At 44.6% G+C, this 21721-nt stretch overlaps 1 protein-coding gene across 1 annotated transcript in view; it reads right to left on the minus strand.

Annotated features, from left to right (window-relative positions):
* The window catches only part of LPP (LIM domain containing preferred translocation partner in lipoma), a 370558-nt gene that overhangs the window by 139244 nt on the left and 209593 nt on the right, over positions 1–21721 (minus strand). Inside the window, exon 8 of the mRNA XM_065748152.1 lies at positions 11166–11288. Within this exon, the coding sequence (XP_065604224.1) occupies positions 11166–11288 (123 nt within the window). The remainder of the gene's footprint in view (positions 1–11165; positions 11289–21721) is intronic.

Below are 21721 nucleotides of genomic sequence, written 5' to 3' on the forward strand. Positions count from 1 at the left end.
GCCTGGCCCTTCTCAGGGACAAATCCCAAATTCCTACCCATCAGAGCTCTGGCTGCCCATCAGAAAGTCGTGCAGAACACAGCAAGGAAACCCCCTTCAGGGTTCACGCTGCTATTTATTTTACAACAGCAGACATTTTCAGTCTACAACATTATCTCTTCCATCTTTCCCCATTGCTTGAAATTAAAATAAACATGGACCAGGGCCTAGGATTTTATCTGTCACATATTGCTATCATTAAACACACTTGAAATGAGTGGGTTTAGTTCAAATAAAACTGTCTCTTCCCTCTCCCTTCCTCAGCTCAACAAATATAAAATAGGAAACTTCACTCCAATACATTCAGAAGCAGTACACGTTACATCACAAGTAGATGATCCATCTGGCAAGCTGACACAGTAATAAGTTTACTTAATTGTCAGGTCAGGCGTATTACAGATCCAGTCTGTCAGTCCTTTTATTACAGCTTTGTACTGGCGAATTTAAACCTCCTTCTACTCTGTATATATATATATATATATATCTGCAGCATGGGAAGTGAAGACGTGCACATAGCACAAACACGCACGCACACACATATATGAAGTGGCACTCCGAATGAGGAGATTAAATTAAGTAAGGAGGTACTGAAGTGCAATGGCTCTTAGCAGCTATATGTGTTTCAGACTGGAATAATAACCCAAAGAAAGCAGTGAGATATTTACATTTAATTTACTTGAAACTGGACTGGGGAAAGCACTGATTACATGGGATAATCCAGCACTGGCTCAGAAGCAAGAGAGTCAGGGATCCTCAGATGTTCCCTTCATTTATACTTGCTAAGCCATCAGCCTGTTATTCTGTTTTTGGCTCCCTGCAGTTCCTACCATGCAGACAGTCTACTGAGATTGTCCATATGTCCTCTTGAGATATTGCTGAGTACACTCAGCAAATGATCAAACTCATCAAATGCCTTTAAAAACACATACAAAACAAAACAAAGCTTTTTCCTCCTCTGCCTTTGTATCTTACTTCATCTCCTCTTCACTAACAAGCTCAATTCTGAAATGACTATTTACAGGAAGACTTTCAAGTGTTCTAAAATACAATTTGTAGGAAAGATGCCAAATATAAATTGTATTCTCTAGACCTGCATGCATTTGTGATTTTACATGAGCACGCACACATATGTTCAATATAGAAACAGCAGGTGTTCTCTAAAGTTTTATTGCTGTTAGTTAGAAATGACCACATTACTCAACAGCGTTGAAGCCAAGTCTTGTCAAAGGCAAGGCTTGCCAGAAAGCTACAATGCCTGATGACTTCAAGCGTTCTGCAGCATTGCTTTGGGGTGCTGGTTCTTCCAGACACTTCCAAAACCTAATTGTGGTCCACCCCTACCCTAAGGAAGCACTGAGTGTTGTATCCTCTGTGCAACAGCTGTGCAGTTTTCCACACTAAGCAGCGTGCCGCCTTGAGCATAGTAGCCATTCTGTCACTGGGGCCTCATAAAACATTGTGACCTTCACGGCCACCTTGATCCGCAGCCAGGCCCCCTGTGTAGGACATTAGCCTCTGCTGTGGACTCCAGTCAAAATGTTTTCAGAAAAAAAGATTAAAGGGAGTTTGAGATGACATTTGTACTATCATCCAGCTCAAAGAATCCCAGCTGAACAACAATGGCTTATCCATCACATTTTACGGCTACCAACAGTCTTAACTGTATGACTATCTAATGTAATGCACAGTTGGTCTTTCTGCAAACCAGCACAAGGATCAGCCCCTTCATTTTCTTTTCACCTCTTGATAACCGTGACTTGAAAGGATGCACGTGCATCCTGGTTTTCTGCCAGATGGAAACAGAGCTGCTCCTCCCACCTTTCTTGAATCTTCCTTGGATCACTAGTTATGGTTTTGGACCAGGGAATCAGAGCTGTCTGAGCCCCCAGGAAGATTGGAGTGATGGCTAGTAGGCAAGTGGCAACTCGACATGACTTGGAGCTTCTTGGGACAGCAACAGGCTCTCACTGACCTCTTACTCATCACTCCAAAGGGGACAACACATCCAGCCTGTCATCATTCCAAAGATAAACACCAGTGCTACTTAGGACAAAACAGCAGGATCAATGACCTGGGCTGTGATATAAGTCTACCACAACAATCCTATGTGCCTTTACATGTATAATGCTATAAAAAATGCACAATTGTTCCTGCTCTTGGTACCCTTACTCACATGAAACTGCTGTTTTCTGAACCGAGTTCACTGTAAAACATAAACTACCTTCTTTGGGCAGAGGGTAATCAGTCTCAGACTGAAAACATTGGCAAAAATATTTATAACAACTGAATCAAAATCTCATTTTTTTCTGGGTAGGTCTTTTTTTTTTTTTTTTTTTTTTTTGGGGGGGTGGGGGGGGTGTTTCTTTGCTTTTAGATCTGTAGAAAACAGTAATAATCACTGGACCAACTAGTTACTGGTTTCCTATCAAAATGGCAGTGAGACTGCTCACTGTCAGCTGTGAAGCAGCATGTTAGGCTTATCTTGCTGTAATATTTTTTTCCATTTTATCCTTTTATATACTCATAGAAGTCTCCTATTCACTATTGAAACACCATATGGTGATAATATATGCTAACACAGACAAAGTGACACAGTCCACAAGCCTGTTATTGAGCAAAAGTTGACAACATAAGGCTGAGAAAACTGTAAGTGCTTCCAAGCCACAGTATGTACGTCATCTAATTGCATTTTACTGTGATGCAAAGAAGTCTGACTCAAGGAAGGAACTTCCTTACAATGAAACTGTAACAGCCTGGAGTAATTGACAGTTATTTGAAGAGCTATAGGAAGAGTCTATCAATTCATAACTTTCAGATATGGGCTGGGTTTGGGTTGTTTGTATTTTTTTTTAGGCTAGGCAGCTTTAACATACAGGAAGAGGCAATACATCTCAGCACCACAGTCATCTCTCAAAAGGTTCCTGACAGGAAGGCACGAGGCAATCAATAAGAGAAAATATAGACACAGCCCCTTAAACTGTCCACAGATACATCTGCCTCATCCTCTAATGGTTAACGGTTTTGAACCAGAAATATCCTGCAACAATGCTGAGAGCTTTTCAGGCAATAAATGTACCATGTTTGCTTATCCACTGGTAGCACAGGGTCTAATGCAGAAACTGCATGGCCAACTCTTTTTTCTGTAGAATGCAACCCTACAAAGCACTCACATCACAGAGTCCATGCCAGCCCTTCAATGGTCTCTGGCTAGAGATGGAAACCAAGGCAATGCTCTCTCCCTGCTGTGTGCAATGCCCACACTGCAGCCATCCACCCAAAAACACTGTGATGGGCTGCAGGATGCACCCAGCAAAGACCCAGGGGGAGTAAGTCCCAAGTGATGCATTGCTATGCAGGTGCTTCTTGGAGCTGCTGTGCTGTTCCCTTGGCTCTGAGCTATTTCCTTTCCCTGACTGGGAGGGAAATGCAGCTGGTTCCTAGCGTGTGCAGAAGAGAAATAGTCAACACAAAAGGAACAGAAACCATCAAGAGCGGAGCAAAGGAAGCCTCATTTCCTATGGACTTGTGCTTTGCATCTTGAGCAGGCTCTGATCCTTCCTGTGTTCCTTCCTCACCTCTCCTGACCGCCCCTCCTGCTTCCCTTCTCCTCCTAGAATTAGCTTAGGCACTTATCTGTGTGCATCAGCCAAACAATCCGCCTTTGGGGATCCTGGTTACAGTACAGCCTGGAAGAGCAAAAGTTCAGATTGTGACAAGGGCCTGGAGCTCATTGTGCCTGCACGGGGCCAGCCCAGGGGCCATGGTGAGGACACCAAGTTCAGTCCTTATGCCAGGAGGAGTCAACCAGCAGTCACCGATGGGTGCTGGGTGGGAAGAATTAATCAACCGTGTTTTCATTTCCTAATCATAGAATCACAGAATTATTAAGGTTGGAAAAGATCACTAAGGTCCTCTAGTTCAAGCAGCAGCCCATCCCCACCATGCCCACTAACCATGTCCCTCAGCGCCACATTTCCATGGTTCTCCAACACCTCCAGGGATGGTGACTTCACCACCTCCCTGGGCAGCTGTGCCACTGCATCGCCACTCCTTCTGGGAAAAAATGTTTCCTAGTATCTAAACTGAAATGTGCCAGCTAATTCCCTGCAATGCAGAAGAGTGGATGCCACACATACAGAGGAATTGCTAAATTGTGCCACAGGACTAAGTCTGACTTAATTCAATTTCTTCCATCCTTACACAGGTGAGGAAAACAGGTTCCCAGTTCTCAAATGCTGATGTGGTAAGTGGTGCTACAGGTTCAGAAAGAGTGGAGAGACACTGGCACAGGCTGCCACAGGGAGTTGGAGGAGCCACCATCCCTGGAGGTGTTCAAGAACCATGGAGATGTGGCACTGAGGGATGGTTAGTGGGCATGGTGGAGATGGTTGACTGTTGGAGGAGAGGACTTTAGTGGTCTTTTCCAAACTCAGTGACTCTGTGAGTCCATCCATCCATCTGCATGCACTGCAAGAGGAGGGTAAGTGAGTGACAGGGAGCCCATAGTCTGCCATCTGCTTATCCAATCTCATCTACCTCACCCATGAAAGACCAACAGCACTTTTCTATCTCACTGGGCTGTTGTGGTGGTAAATCTGATACCACTGAAGTATATGTGTAAGTATATCATATCAGATATCAGATGTGTAAGTATATCAGATGCATCGACCCATGCAAAGATGCCAGCAGCCCGCATCCCAGCGCCATGCCACTTTGTGCCTCAGGGGTGGTAACACTTTGTTGGGCACGTGGACAGCTCACGAAGTGTGCTGGGTCCCTTTGAGATGAGAGCCAAAAGCACCGAGAGCCAAAAACTGAGGATGGGGAAATGATGACAGGCTTCCTGAGCTGACGGTGCACAGCAGCCTGGTCCCATTGTGGGGAAGAAGACAGAAAACAGAATCTAACAATAGGCAGAAGGCCTTGAACAGCTTCAGAAAGTAAGAGCCCAGCTCTCACCCACTCACAGAAAAACAATCATGAATGCAGAAGGAAAAAAAGACCAAATTATGAGGTACTATTTGCTTTTTTATCACTGTTCCCAAAGTAAATGTTTGCCTTTATCCACACACAAATTTGAGATGCCTGCACAGATTTTAAAGTTCAGTATATCCAATACCAGTCGTCAGCTAAGGCTGAAGCCAAGCACGTAGGCAGAAAACCCAAATGGATACCAAAAAGCATGGAAAGGGGAAAGGGAAAAGAAAGATTTTCATCAACTTGATTATGCACCAGAAAAAAAGGAAAGCAGGCGTAGCAGTGCTTTATTTTCACTCTGATGACAGTGCTACAGAAAGAAATAATACCCTGCGAAGGTCACTCTTATCCTGTTCATCTGTGACAAGCTGATAATCTGGGATCTCAGAAAATTTTCTTTAAAAATCTTCCCGGACATGCTCTTAGCAAAAGGATTATGGTTTAATACATACCAGCAGATGCAACCGATTCAAGCATCTGCTAATCAGAGCAGCGTCAGCCCGCGGCACGAGCCGGCCGAGCTGTGGGGCGCAGGAAGGGTCCCCTCCTTGTGCTGACAGCCAAAGCCAGCGTGCTGAGATCATCTGCTGGCTGCACCTCTCTGCTCACAAGCACATGGCCCAGCATCCATGCCTTGTGCCTCCTGGAAAGCTGTCACCTTGGGACCAGCGCAGCCAATGCTGCTGCACTGCCCCTGGGGATGGGAGCTGCAGGAAGATGGGGGTTTCCTGCATGTGGAGGCTCTCCTTCGTGACTGTTGGTGGAACCCATGGAGCTGGCTCCAGACGGGATGCTTCCTTTCCTGCTTCTGTAATCTACATGGATTTTGCACACAGTACAAAGCCACCAGTGGGAGCAGTCAGTTTGAGCCCACGTAACGCTCAAAAAGTCTTGGCAACTTTCTGAATACCTGAAACAGCCAAATCCCACCAAGCCCCATAACTCAGGAACAACTAACTCTTTCTGTCACCCAAATGCTACAGGAGGGAACAATTAACTCAGAACCTGACCAACTAATCTCCATCTGCTTGAACCCTATGATCTTCTATCTTCTATCATCTGCTTGAACTTCTATGATTTTCTTTTCTTTCATAAAAGAAAAGAAAATCATAGAAGTGTTGGAAGGGACCTTTAAAGGTCATCAGCTCTAACTCCCCACAATGAACAGGGACACCTACAGTTCCATCAGGTACTCACAGCCCCATCCAGCCTGACCTCGGGTGTCTGCAGGGAAGGGGCACGCACCACATCTGGGCCTCACCACCCTCTCTGTAAAAAACATCTTTATGTCCAATCTAAATCTCCTCTCTTTTAGTTAGAAACCGCTTCCTCTTGTCCTATCAAATTGTCCCTGACAACTGAAATAGTAAACATCGTGTGGACCATGCCTGCAAAACCCTTCTGGTGTGTATCTACGTAACAAACCAAGCTCTGTCAGTTAACAGAACAAGGAAATCAGACTGTCAGCTTGGACTCGTGAATTTCCAGGGGTTGGTTTGAAGAGAGCTGTAGCAGTTTGCCTTTCACAGAGCCCACATGCCAGTCCCACAGCCCACACCAAGAGCTTTCTCCCTCTGATGCTGAGGAATGCTCTGCTCTGGGAAGCTTCATTTGCAGCTGGAGATCCAGCTCCACGTAAACAAAAATAAAACCCCAAACCTTTAGCTGTGCATTCCTGGACTGGATAGAAATGAGGCATTAAAATTAGGAATGCACATGAAAGAGTGCTCCTAGGAGTGTTCAGTGCACAGCATTTTGCTTTGTTTTGTGGTTTCCAATCCTCTCCCATCAATCTGCAAGAAAATAAGCCCACTGCCTGTTCAATGTTTTTGCAGTCCCCAATCGGTTGTCAAAAGGAGTGATGGAATAACAACCAACACTGTCAAACACTTAAATCCCTTTCAAATTTCAGTCATTAGATGACATTATTTCCCAGTATGTTTGGAACTTAATGAAAATGTATCACTGATTTTTAATTTTATTTTACTTACTTTTTTATTGTTCTGCAGCTCACGCTGAGAATGAGTTCCTTTTGCTTTAAACTATTGCTCGCCTAGTCTGCCAGTGAGAGGTAGTGGATGTCTAGTAATGGGGGCAGTGATACAGAGGCAGGGGTCCAGGCAGGAATCCTCAGACATATCACCTAACTGTGCTTTCATTTCCCACATCTGTTAGATGAGAAAAATACTTTATTTCTCTTCTTTGTTATTTGTCCAAGAAGATCACCTAAAGAACTTCAACCCAGACCAAGGTTTCATTTTGTGAGATGCCATACATGGGGGAAGGAGGCAAATCACATGCAAGTAGTTGCCAAGCTACGCAGACAGAGGAGATTTTGAGAGGGAGCAAAGAAAAAATGCTCCGACCCTTGTCATTATGCACAGTGGTGGTAGGTGGGAGTGGAACACGTCTCCTGAGTCCCTCTGGATGCAGCTGCCTCTGAGAGCTGTACACAAGTAGATTTGATTCTGATCATCAAAGCATTTTTTTCTCTAGTCGAATACTCTGTAAATTTTGGAGACTTGCTATTTGCTTTTTTTTTTTTTAATGAAAGGCTCATTACCATTGGACCAGGTACATCTTATTGCCTGGTACACCACTCACAAAGTCCTACTTTGCCAAGCAATCTGCAGGAAATTCAGGATGAAAACCACGAGTTTCAGAAGGTAGGTGTCTGATTCCAAACAAAGCAATCAGCATTCAATACATAATTCACAGCAGGGACAAAAAATCCTGAGATTTCATATGTTGCTATTTCCAGTATTTCATTTTCACAGCCTCTGCTGGAAGCTTTCTCTCAAGAGTCACAAAGTTTTCTTGTTTTTAGAAAAAAAAAAAAGCAAACATTTATTTTATGGGCTGAAATCTGGCAGGTTTTTTTTAATTTATTTTGTTGTTGTTGCTTAAGGCCTTGCTGCACTCACCTCATGAGCTACAGCTAAACAGAACAGTTTAAAAACATCCCTCTAAGTTGGGGACAATACCTTTCAATGGAGGAGTTGGCTTTTAATGGAGCAGCCATACTGGTGCTCATCAGTTTAGGAACAGACCTTACTTCCCATGGAACTTATGCTCCTCCATGTCTTCCCTACACAACCTCCTTTTACAGTCAAAAATCGCAGTGGGTTCTCTGCCTCTAAACTTTCCGATGAGTTACTGCAATTTAAAGGTGTGATATGTAAACAGAAAACACATCACAGCTACACAAGAGGATCTCTGTACTTGATACATCACGCTAACAGTTCCGAACTTTACCAAACAGGAGGAAAATATTAATTAGATTTTGTCATAATGCAACCGCAGCTCTTCCAACAGTATCTACATCAGGCTGATATAGCCCCCTCCGATTCAACCACAACACCAGGAGACTGATGAAGGGCACACAGCCGCCTCCCAAGCTCAGGTGTTGTTTGGTCCTTTCTAAAAATGAGCTCCAACTGGACTTAGGAAACACGAAGTCTCCCAGCAGCTCCCATGACAGAAAGCAAGCCCAGGCACAGCTGTGCTGCAGCCAAAGATAGCAACTCAGCGTTACAGTTTGTGATACGTGCAATTTGGAAAGAAAATAAACAACAAAACAGCATTTTAATCAATTTTGGCTGCTCCTGTGATTCAGCCAGAGAGACTCTCAGAGATGGGCTCAGCTTGGGGCAATGTCTTGGGGTTGATGGCAGCCCCCTCACTACGAGTCTGAAAAGTTATTTGGACTTTCCAAACCTATGAGGAGGATACCTCCCATTGCACTGTGTCTCTCTGCAATCCTGAACTCGTATTGAGGATCAGAAGAGCTTCTCTCTTTGAATTCATGCCAACAAAGGCGGGCTGTGTTGGGCAAGCCACTCAAATCCTGCTATCACTCCCACTCCAGCACGAGAACACAATTTTATAGTTTAGTTTATGTTGCTTTAAAACTATTTTGAAGATCAAAGAAGAAGAAAAAAAAAGAGAAACCTAACAATAAAATTCCTCTTGTTCCATAACAGGAGTATCCCCAAGGGCAAGGTATACCTACAAAATTATTATAATGCTTTAACCACATAAGCACAACTAGAAACATCTCCAAAACAAGTTGTGACTCTATCTTCCTCTGTGCAGCCATTATCCTGATAAATTTGGGAAGGTCAGCTGAGGTGTAATCCAATAAATGCGCTGATGTTCTGAGTAAGTACCTCACAATTTGCAGCCTAATCTATTATCCTACTATAAGACCATCAAATGACTCACCAGTTTTAATACTTAGTACAGATCAAACAAAGAACAATATCAAAGCTTTACCTTCTAGTTCCACCCTTCAAGGACTCGTCTGAGTACTTTTTAATTACAGTAAATGACACATTCAACTCAGGCATTTTTTTTTTGTAGCAGCTACAGTTGGGTGTTGCTGTAACTGTACTTTCCATGGGACATTGCTATGTTAACCAATGAATGCCAAGAAGTCTGAAAAACTGAACACAGAACGCTGGCATCTGGTCCCAGAGACAAAATTCAGCCCTTTTGCCCACCGTGCCACAAGCAGGTCCTGTAACACACTGGAACCATCCTGCCATTCCTGGGTGGAGGACAGAACTTCCAAGCAAAAAGCCACAGGAACAAACATGCAAACACGTGCAACTGGCAGGGTGTGCTGATGGGCTTGGAAAGTCAGATCCAGTCCCAAAGTTGGGTTCTGCCTTTCAGTGTGCAGCAGTTCTAATTATGCTGCAGAACGTTGCATTTGAACTCTGTGAATTTTTTTAATAGGATGGGTACAAAATAAAAGCGGGGAAACAATCTGTTCACACAATGCCAGATCTCAAAGAAAAGAGTATCAGGAAGCAGTCAGCAGTACTGACAGATCAGAAAACTGCAGACGCTCAGAGAAGTGGTTACACGAGCTGCATGTCTCTACTAAGGCACTGTGGCTGACTGCAGACACTGCCAAGGAAAATGGGTGAGTGCCAATCTCTTCCAGTTAACTCTCACAGGGTTTTGATGCTGTAAAGTATTTCCCAATGCCAATGTGCATGTGCATCCATTTGGTCCATGCAAACAAAATGAGTGCAGTTTATTCGACATGGTGCCTGAGCACAATCACTGTTAAGATTTGTTTCACTCATCGCAACGAAAAATCCACTGGGAAGAGGACCAAGTGGTATCTGGGTTGTGCTGTTGCTCTCTTTGACCAAATGACCCAAATCTGTATACAGATATATCTGTGAGCTTATGGAGCAACCTTGTAGATGCAGCTGGAATGAAGGGGCAGAAGTGGCCACAACACGGAGTCCCTGCCTGCATACAGATGGGCTTGTGCCAATCTTATTCAACATTGGTTTTGCTAAGTTCACATACTCAAACATGATCTTATACCTAAACAAACTCAGATCACTATTTTAGTTCTGTTCAAAAGTATAATTTCTGCATTACTCAAAACAAATGCAATGGTGAAAAGAATCATAAGAGCCACAAAACGAAGAGATGGTGATTATCAAGATCACATGAATTGCTCATCTTTAAGTGCCACCAGAGTTTCACCACTTTCTCTGATAAAGACATGACATCTTATAAAGACATGACACCTTGCCAGAACATAAGTAGCTTCATTCAAGAGCAACCTATGTTAATAACAAAAATTAGGTGACTCCCTTGGTCCTCACCTAGAGACAGTGGATTAAATGGGAATAGCAACCCGCCTTGCTGGGCTACAGCCACCCTGAGCCATGTCACTGCCATTGATCACATCACAAAGCCAAAGCAACTCGAGATGCAGGTACCCAGATCATTCTGACAGCGTAGCAGATAAAAGTTAACAAAACAGGGGAAAAAAATGTGTACGATTATTTGTGAACTGAGCAGCTTTTAATTCACAAGCTTTTGCTGACAGAAAGTTGGGGCAAAGGAAATGTCTTTTTCTTTTTAAACCTTTTGCTAACAGTCTCCATGGCCAATGCAACAATCGGGATCAGAGGCCCCTTGCTAAGAGGTACTGCAGCTTCTGAGCTGGTGCCCCTTCGGAGCGGCTGCGCCCTTCTTCCCACTGACAGCCACATCTGGATGCTATCAGGACACACTGGCATGCCTGCTTGCACCAAATACCAGGCGGTTAGCAAATTGACTCCAGCAGTAGGTTCTGGCCACTTTCCCACTCTGGGTTTACACAACATGCCACCAACCTGTTGAATCCGAGGTTTGTATGGAGAGCTGCTCTCTAGGTCGGCCAGGATGCTGGTCAGGGAGTCGATCTCTGCATCTAGGCTGGAGCGCCTCTCCTCAAGTGTCTTGCCACCAGGATTCACCTTAAAGAAGAAAGAAGAAGAGTTCCAGTTACTCAGACCACTTGGCCTGGAACGTGGTTTCTTACTGTCCTCAAAGGGAGCTGCCACCATGCCACAAGCAATAACTATCAGGTTGCAGGAACAAGCATGTTGAAACGGTACAGCTCTCTCCCAGAACCAGGGATGAGCAGAGAGGCTCTATCTCACAAAGACTTAGGCTGCTCTGGGGCTTTTCTTCATGCGCTTCCCACAACGGTCCCATTGTGTTATGCTGACTTGGAGGATTAAGCGATATGGAGAGCAATGTGCTGCTGAGGTGAGCACAAAGGCAGCAGAGCTGCAAGCTGAGATCAGCACCTAGTCACCTGCACATCTATTATTATTTTGAATCAATCCATCGTAGTTGTACCTGTCTGATTCAACACTTTACAATTTCTATTGCTCCCTTGAAAAGTGAAAAAGTTCAATTTATTTCTAGTGGACTCAAAGTGAAGGGCACGATTTGAAATAAGGAGGCACAATGCAATACAATGAAGTTCTATGGGGAAAAGGGTTATTATTCAGAGAAGTCCATGACCAGAGCAGAAGCCAACCTACGTTTAGGATCGTTTTCAACCCAGTTCACCTTGCTTTCTCTCTGCTTTCCAATTGGCCCCTCCCAGCTCACATCAGAATGGTCATTCACATGAATTGGAACAGACATGAATTTTCACCATGCACCATTTTCCACCACCCACCTCTGGAAACAAAGAACAAAAAGCTCAGGTCTCAGTGCTGCAGGAGAGAAAGTGGTCCACATGGACCACAGTACTATTCAAGGAAGCCAGCGAAGGATCCCCATCAGGTGTGATGCCAGCAGCTTACCCACCCTGCCACATTTAGTGCCGGCATAGAAGCAGAAGTTCTTGAGTCAAGTGAAATAATACACATTTAAAGTCTTCTCTGAACCTGAGTCATAGTCAATATTTGTCTTTTATCCTTTCCCTTCTGAGTTATCTGCAAACTCCCCAGGCAGAGGCTCTCCATGTACATGCAGCTACAGAGCTCAGTGCAGCTTAACTATTATGATAATAGAAATACAAAAGAATTATATAACATCTCACCTAATTTCAACTGTAATGCCAGTACAGACCATACCAGCACTTCCCCACAGACAATTTAGCTCTGTTTGCCTTCATTCTCACCAAGTTACTTCAATTTTCCAAGCCAAAAATTTTCCTTTCCCTTTGGCTCGCTGTCTGCTCCAGATAGGTTTTATTTAAATTTCATTTAAGGAGCACTAGATCATTACCTGTTTTACAGAACTCCCCAGTCATCAATCCGACACGTAAGCAGCAACTTGGTCAGAGAGAGAGCCTATGCAAAGCAGGGAGGCTCTGAGCTGTAAGCTTATACGTGCTAAGGCATTCATTAGTTCCTAATGATTATTACATCTTATTGGATTGCAATAAATTTGGCTTGACTGACGTGAAAATGGAATCTCCAATGAGCTTTTATGCAAGAACACATAATTTAAAAGGCTGAAAGTCAGGTTAGAAATTACTTACAAACTCCATTTTTCTTGTTTTTATTATAAAGCCAAAGTTTTTCCATCCAAACTATTGTTCAAAAAATAATTACTTTAGGCAGGAATTGCCCCAGATCATTACTCCAAGCTAGCTGTAGGTACCTGGATTTTTAAAACTTAAAAATTCTAATTTCCTTTCCATTACAAGCACACTTCATGTCTCTTGCTTGGTTTTTCTCCAGCCTCCAATTGCTGGCCCACAATAAATGCAGGGCAGCCATGGGCTTCCCAGAGTCAAAACATGAGATTGCTCCAATCCACAGAATTTTTAAGCTAAGTGGCCAAAAGCCAGTGTGGAAAGGGGGGAAATGTGAAGGGCACCCAAGGCCCCAACATCTGGAGAGATAAATCATGGAGCAAGTCAACAGCAGAACAAGGAGTACAAGTAGGGCTCAGGAAGGGGCTGCCTGGTGCCTGGCTGTGGGACAGCACTGACCCTGGAGAGGAGAGATGGCAGCAGATTAGAAGATGAGCTGATTTTACTTCTGCTTCTTAGCATTTCTGTGCCATATTATTCCCAGGTTCTCATCCCCCAGAACAATTATGCAATAGCTGACTAGCAAATGCTGCAGAGCAAGTTGTAAGGTTGTAAAAGTTAAACGTCCTCAGGAAACCTAGAAAAATTAAGAAAACAGAACACACAAACACAAACATGGAAATATCTCCATTGATTTGAGGCTCTACGAAAGATTTATTTATTCAATTAGAATATAATCCAACAGAGATGAAGAGCCCAATCCTCCAAATGCTGAAGCAGAATGCAGTGTGACAGTGCCAACGAGTAACGAGTGAGGACCTACGGGGTTGGACCTCAACTACCTCTGAGAAACAGCAGTGCTCACACAGATAGATTTTCCTTGCTCTCCATTCCTCCCCCTCTCCACGAACCTTGCATTTTTCTCCCCACCGTGCTCCAGCTTCCATCAAGGGCTTTGCTGCATGTGGGAACAGGAGAATATGCGACAGAAAAACTTTAGTAAGAGAGGGTTAACTTATTTCTGTTCTCATGCTCTTTGTCATGACGTCGCTATAAAAGTTTTATGATATTGCTCTGGAGCAGAACCCAAGCTCCAGGTCCCACGGCACAACAGGTCGGCGCAGACAGGGCTCAGCTCCGAGGAACTGCGCCGGGTGAGCGAATGACTTCGCCAATATGAAAGCTGGAACCAGAAAGAACCGCTCCTGCTATTTCTGTCGGATTTACTGCATCGCTGCAGTCACTTGTGCACGCTCCCTTTCAGCCAGCAGTATATGGAAAAATGGCTTTAAAAAGGGAAAAGGATGCTATCTTTGGCCCGGCCAACGTGAGTTCGACAGAAAGCAAACATAAACCAACCCAATCCAACAAATTACTCATGCCAGAGACTCTCCACTCACGTGCACTTCTGCAACGCCTACACTCCCACCCCCTGGCTCAGTCCCTGCTGTGAGGCAGAAGAGAGAAAAACAGCAGAGCTGTGCTGCCTGCCTCGTTGGCCGCCCCTGATCTCCCGGTGTGCAGCTCCAAGCAGCTGTGAGGGTAATCCACTCCTGCACCCTGTCAGCCCACACCATTTGAATGAAAACTGGCTTTAATTTCCCTAATCCTACCGCCCAGCACCAGGCAGTGCCACAGGTGCCCTTGCCACCCCAAGGGAAGCTCTGTGCAGAGCACACAGCGCAGAGGGCACGCAGGGCCTCAAAGTTGAGCTCACTGTGCTAAAAAAGGCCATACGACTACTTGCCAAGCTGGAAGATATGAAAAGCACAATGATTTCCCACGGGGGCACCTCTCCCTACAATCTATATCACCTGCACTTATTACACTTCGCAAGTTACGGCAGGGATGCAAGGACATTGCTGTTTGTCCACGTCAGCTCCTTGCAATAGGGTCAGGAAGAAGAATCTGGTTCCCAGATGTCCCTCCTAGCTCCTGCCCCAAATTCCTCTCCCAACCCAGACCCAACCTCTCTGTCGTGCTCTGTTTCCCTGTTTCTCCTCATCTTGTTTGCTGCCATGCAGTGCTGCAGCCTGGGACAGTCATTGTGACAAGAGATGTGTGTGGGTTATGGTTAGATCAGGGTTAGGGCACCAGGGCTTGAGACAGCACTGTTTTTCGCCACGGAGATCCACCTCCCTTCCACCCACTGGCTTAGCACAAAGCTTGTCCAAAGCAGGCTCAGTTGAGCACATTTCATTGGTGTTGGAGAATGCAAGCTGCTCTTGCTGGGAAGTGCTCTGCCCTACAGGTATAGAGGTACCTTTGGGTGATGGGATGGAGGCAAACTGGATGGAACCACTGCCAGAGGCAAGATCCTCTTCCAGCACACGCTCTTGCTTCCCCATGTCTTTCACCACACAATTTCTCAACCTTCCTTCGAAGGTCACAGGAGCCACGTAAAGCTCAAAAAGCCAGTGCAGTGGCAAAAAGATGCATCCTCAAGGGCATCCATCAGAAAAAAATGAGGCACCCAGACCATGAGCTGCTGCGTCTATTCTCAGACAAGTGCAAACGTTTTGTTTCAAATCCCCTGATGTAAATGAAAGCAGTTAGAAGAGGCTGCCCTGCGAAGCACGCATATGGTGACAAGAGCTGACTGCAGCATTCTGGGCCAGGAGGGTCTAAGATGTTTGACTGATAGAAAATCACTGTTCCAGGCACCAAGGAGGGGCCGGAAAAGTAGTCGTGCCCTTTAAAAACAGACAGATTGAGTTTTTTGAAACAAATCCGAAATGATGGAAGATTTCAGCAGATGTGACCGCAGTGATTTCACCAGACGTGATTGTATCAAGGATCTAATAGAAAAGAACTTCCCTGCTGTTCCATCAGGCTGAAGCCAGGCCCGAAATATCCTTTTTAGTCTTTTGATGACATCAAGAATAAAAGCCAAAGGGAAGTTGGGTTTTGATTTATTTTTTCCCCTGCTCTTTCTTTTTTAAGGCATGGAGTGGTTTTACCTGGTTTGTGTTCTGGATGCTAGCCGCACCAAAGGAAAACACTTCAAAAGTTTGAAGTGGGCTGTTCAAAGGCATCGCTCGGAGTCTCTCTGACACAAATGTCATTTAACCGAGCAACGTTCCTACAGCTCTGGCCACTTTTGAAGATCTGCCCGTAAATTGGACCGCCTGCAACTGGGTTTAAATGAGGGGGTGTGGGAGCCGTGCACTATGCAGCAGGAGCCCACCTTGCTGCCCCAGCAGCATTCAGCCAACACAATGCTTCCCATCATTTGCCCCTGGAGGTGTTCAAGATAAGGGCACTGAGGGACACGGTTAGCGAGCACGGGGGGGATGGGTTAACAGTTGGACTAGATGATCTCAGACGTCTTTTCCAACCTTAATGATTCAGTGATTCTATCACCAGTAAATAGCTATGGGTACTATCAGGATTAATTGATTTGTCTCTAAAGCAACAAGGTGTTGTAAAGAACTGCAAGGTTTACAGCTGGGGCAAATGAACAAGGAGAAAGGTTATTTGCCAGCATTGCCAAGGAACATCTTGCGAAATCTGAAAAAACAATTTATAACTTCAGTGTTGTATAGGAGGTTTAAATAAATAATGATTAAAAAAAAAGGAAGATAACTGAAGAAGAAAGTAAGAAACGAGAAGGTATCAGTTTCAAAACAACACACACTTGGTGTTTCATCACAGAATGTGCTGCTGAGCTGTGGAGCTACTTCTGCTGCATTACACCGTGGCTGCTGTGAGTTTACATGGGTTTCAAAGGCAAATGGAAAAACATGGAAGAAAACTATGAAGACACTTCAAAGATGAATAAATAAATAAACGATACTCTGTGCTCCCCCTTTTACTTTTTTGCCTGGCCTATCGGCACTCGCTGATCTGATTTGGGTCTGCATATTTACACCTCCAGTACACCACCACTGTGCTTTCTGTTTGCCAGCTGTCACTCTGCAGTCACTCCTTCTGCTGTTGAATATGCATCAGGCTCTGCAGGTTATTGACAGATCACTGCCTTACTGCAGGACTTGGACCAACACCTGGAAACCCACTTCTTCCCTCCTGGGAGCTGAGATAACAGAAAACGTAGTCAATTGCACTCAGCCTCTTGGGACCCATATAAGAAGGAGAGCAAAGACTTCATTCCCATTATGAATCTGTATTGCAACGATGTTTTATATTTCCCTGGAGGTCAGTCTGATAGGCACTGCACACAGATCAAAGGAAACATCCCTGTCCCAAGGAGCATGTTGTCAGCTGGATCACAGGGCAACCAGATAGAGGGGTGGGAGCAAGGGGTTGCAGAGCACCAGGCAGGATGAGGAACTTAAACCAGCTCCTTCTGTCCACCAGATGAACACTAATCCACTGGGCCAAAGCAGATCCTTAACGGCTGTTTCATTCTCTACATTTGCCGTTCCAGCCCTGACAGAACAAGCCAGAAGATGACAAATCACCGCCCAAGGCATCAGATCTCCATCTGCAATTTCACTGTAGGATCACCCTAACTACATCAGATCCCAGTGCTGGATCCAGTTGCCACCATGGGCATTGAAACCTGCAGAAGGTCTTTTTGGGCTTCCAACTTCTGGCTGTTGCTCATGGAAGGAAGTCTTGGAATTTTCAGCACAGTCTAAACTTGGCTTTCAAGACTGTGGCACTAGTAAAAACCAGCAAATAAGCACATGATCTTTCATCAGCCGGAGGATCTTCTCACTGTGGACCAGCTACAACACAAGCAAGAGGCACATGAAAGCAACACGATGGGTTTGATAAAGAAGTGTGGGGATGGATGGAGGGGAGTCCCACTAGCCACCATCTGTCAGCAGCAGAGCTGACAGCCCCCATAGTTTACTTAACATGTCTGATCAAAAGTCCTGGGAGTCTTCCCTGTGCTAAGTGCTACCAGATGCTAAATCAGCAGCAAGATGAGAAGTGTATTAATAAACTAAGGAGGCACCTAAAGTTATTTGAAAGCTGAATGAGGAAGATGGGGAGAGAAGGGGGAGAATAAAACCAGTTTATTTTTCCATTAAGGCAATTTAATATTCTCCGAGTGGAGTTACAATCACTCGTCCTTGGGAATTAAATTGAATTAGTGAAACTCTCTTGTTCGTCTGCAGAATATACAATATAATGTGGAATACATCAACATTTTCTTTATGTCTTCTGCAGGACAGCACTACTTCTCTGCTCATAGGGCAAGAAGAGTTGGCCATGAAATCCTTTCAACTCAGCATGACTTTCAGTGACTGTAACTGACTTTACAGCAGCAGGATATATATTCTTTTTCCTTTAATTAATACAATTACATTAGAACTCATTACTGATAATTATGGTGACTTAAAAGTGTCCCATTTCTTTGCCCGCTCTCCCTCCAACTTAAAATCTGCTCCAAAATCATCACAAATTAATGTCTAATTAGCCATCAAGCAGAGCTGATGTTCGCCACAGAGCATCACTGCTTCCAGAAAAACTGAGAGCTGAGGAGATATTGGATATTTCATCATCTGCCTCCAATGGGAACCACAACCGAACAGCAACCAATTACCCAATACAAAGTTCAATTGATTATAGAGACCAAATAGCTCATTAAGTGTCTGCTGCAGTAAAGGAAGGCCTTTCTACTCACTCCTACTCCATGGAAGTCACATTCATGAAAGATACAATGGCAATGACCACGAGCAGAGAATCCCTCAACCTCCACCATCCTGGCCAAGCCATCATCTTCCTCTTTCCTTTTCTGGCTTAAGAGGGAAGAGGAGGATGTCTCCAAGTGCACAGGACGTGTCTGACAAGCCATGAATTACACACGCCTACACGCACACATCTGGTGTCCAAGGCGCTGCCAGAGGAAGCCCAGCAGCCACAAGGAGGTGAGGATGCTCTCTCGCCATGTTCCTCTGGAGTAGAGCAGCTTTTACACTCCATTTTATTTCCTCTTCATGAATATTGTACCAGCCCCTAAACTTTTCCCCAGAACTTTTAAGTGAATTGTATTGTCAAATAAGAACGGGTTGAAGACAGTGAGAGGCAAGAAAAGGGGCACGTATTTTTGACAAGATTTATCTTGGATGCTCTTTTCCACCAAAGGCTATCTGAATGGAAGCCACATGTGGAAGATCCACCTCCAATAGTCAGTTTTACAAGTCCCATAACTGAAATAATGTGCCTAGGGATGTGCCAGGGTGCTTACACTCGGAAGGGAGTTGTACCCATTAGGGAGAAATGCCCAGCTCCAGTTCCCTCCTTCCCTGTACTGTGCAATATCAGAGCAAGAGACATGCAGAGCTGACGACTGGCAATTTTTCTTCTTTCAACACTTTTGTTGAGTCTGACACTGAAATATTGTGTCCAGGTTGGGAGGAAGTGTTTTAAAAACTTGAGAGACTCTCCAGAAAAGCAGAAACAGCTGACAACAAGACACTTACAGAGCTCACTTGGTTTCACTTATAAAGGAGATTGAGCAGCTCAATAGCTATACCTAGACAGCTTCCCAGAACAAAAATGTCAGATACTGCAGGACTGTCCCATCCTGCAAAATAGGAAAACATGGCACAACCAGCAAGCTGAAGCCAGACAGATTTTGTTTACAACTAAAAGAGATATTCACTTATGCCTAATAGCAGTTAATTAAACTGGTAGGACAAGGGAAAGAGGTTTCAAACTAAAAAAGGGGAGATTTAGATTGGATATAAGGAAGTGAAGGTGGAGAGGCATTGGCACAGGGTGCCCAGAGAGATGGTGGGTGTCCCCTCCCTGGAGACACCCAAGGTCAGGCTGGACAGAGTTCTGAGTATCTGATGGAGCTGTAGGTGTCCCTTCTCACTGCAGGAGTTGGACCAGATGGCCTTTAAAGGTCTCCTCTAACTCAAACAATTCTATGATGATTCTAAAAAACTAGAACCAACTTTCATGACTTCCCCTCTCCTGATGTTGGAGGGTGCCTTTGGTCTCTCTGAATGACCGGGAGAAGCAGCTCATGGCCCTGCCTGGCCCCAGATCCGAGGAGGCGAAAGCAAAGGCACCGTGGAGTTCCCAAATATCTGCTGAAATCACTTTGTGTTTGTACCACTTTAACTGGAAATTAAATTTACATGAAGAAACTCTATCCCACACAAATCTGTATATTGTGACAGTTAAATGAAGAGCTTTTAAAAAGGGACACGTCTCAGGCAATTTTAATCAAAAAAGATAGGTTTTGTTAAAGCTACCAATTTCAGAAAATTAAGGTTGACTAAAACTGTTTTTAAAAACTCCTTTTGGAATTTAATCACATGTCGGAAATCCATATGCAGCTGCTAGTGTCACCTGCAAGAAGACTGTATAAAACATAAGTTTATGCTTAATTTTACACATGTGCTGAAGTTCTATCAACTTTAATGAAGTTCAAGCACGCAGTCAAGCTTCTCTGAGTTTGAGAATGCATTCCTGAATGCAGGCTGTGAAGCTATTCTGAAATCACCGCTAAAAATAAAATAAAATAAAAAAATTGGCCATTCAGTTTTCTCAGTCTGAATGTGCTCCAAGTGCAGAAGTTGAATATATAACATATTTTGGAATTTGTTTGCTTGTTTCGCTGTAACAGGAAGGGGTACATGCCAAAAAGTGCAAGGATTCAAGAGTCTACTGCAGAACCTGGCAAGGTGTCAGGAAAATGGATGTACAAAACTACATGAAAGTGGATGGCTCAGGTTTGGCTTTCTGAGTACAGAGTCAAGTTCAAGTAGTTCATCTACTATATGTCCAAGCTGAGAAGAGGAAAGACTGCACTCAGCCTTGATGCAGCCTCAGATAAGCCTAAGAACCTCAGGTGAAGAAACAGTATCTGAGTGATACTAAATCCGCACAATCAAATCTGCACTGCCCAGTGACCACCATGAAACCTTGCAAGGAGAATTCCCAGCATGCAGATCCTTCCCAGTGAGCTCCAAGGTTTGTCTCAATACTGCCCATATGCAGATAAATGATTGAAAGTTGTTGGTTTTCATTAAGAACTCGTGCCTGATAGCAGCCGTGCATCAGAAATTGTGATGTCTCCAGTACACATTAGGCCACAGGACAAAGTCTTTTTGCTTGGTCTAGCAGTTGGCAACCCTGCCCACAAGGGTTGCAAGGGAGTTGGAACAAAATGATCTTTGAGGTCTCTTCCAACCCAATCCATTCTATGATTCTGTGAACTCTACTGTTCCTTGGAGCCACAGAAACTAAATGGGATTTACTTCAGAGCAGAAAACTCACTCTGAGCCTAAATTTCTGTCGGAGGCTCACCCAGCCCTAGCACCTACTGAATGCTGCTCTGGGCGGGCAGCCCTGCCGTCAGCCCTGGGAAGTGCTGGCACCAAATGTTTGCAAGGTCCTCGACAGTGACGTCTGCGGGAAAACACAGAGGGGCTCTGCAGAGCTGCACAGGGTGAATTTACAGAGCCAGGTGTGGGAAGAGCAGCTCAGGAATGAGCAGAGTACCAGAGCCGAGGACGAAGGCCAGAGCTGGGATGTGATGAGACAGGAGGCTGTTTCCATGGCAAAACAGAGATACAGAAACAATGAGATGGGGACGGACGGAGCTGGGGACTGGCACTGCTGAACGGGAGATGTCATGTGCAGTACCTCTGATGGAGCTGTCTCTTGCTGACTTGAGTAATGCTTGGAGCTGCTACAGTTTCCCCAAACATTCCTACTTCACTTCTCACACAACTGAAAACAAAGCCCTAAAAACATTGTGATGTTTTCCAGATGCTCTTTCTTACCTGCTTTTTGTCCTTTAAAGCTAATCAACATCCTGTATTTTCAGCAGCTAATCAGAACGGAAAATTACAACTGTGGGGAACGGTCCTACAAAGATGGAGTTTAATAGCAACAAACATTCAAAGCCATACCTGCCTTTCTGTCCTGGAACAAATTCCTTCAGCTCTGGCTGCAACACTTTCTGCTGCTATTTCTACC

Source organism: Cyrtonyx montezumae, unplaced genomic scaffold, assembly GCF_038088225.1.
Source record: "Cyrtonyx montezumae isolate F1298 unplaced genomic scaffold, pur_monq_1.0 scaffold_5, whole genome shotgun sequence".
Classification (NCBI taxonomy): Eukaryota; Metazoa; Chordata; class Aves; order Galliformes; family Odontophoridae; genus Cyrtonyx; species Cyrtonyx montezumae.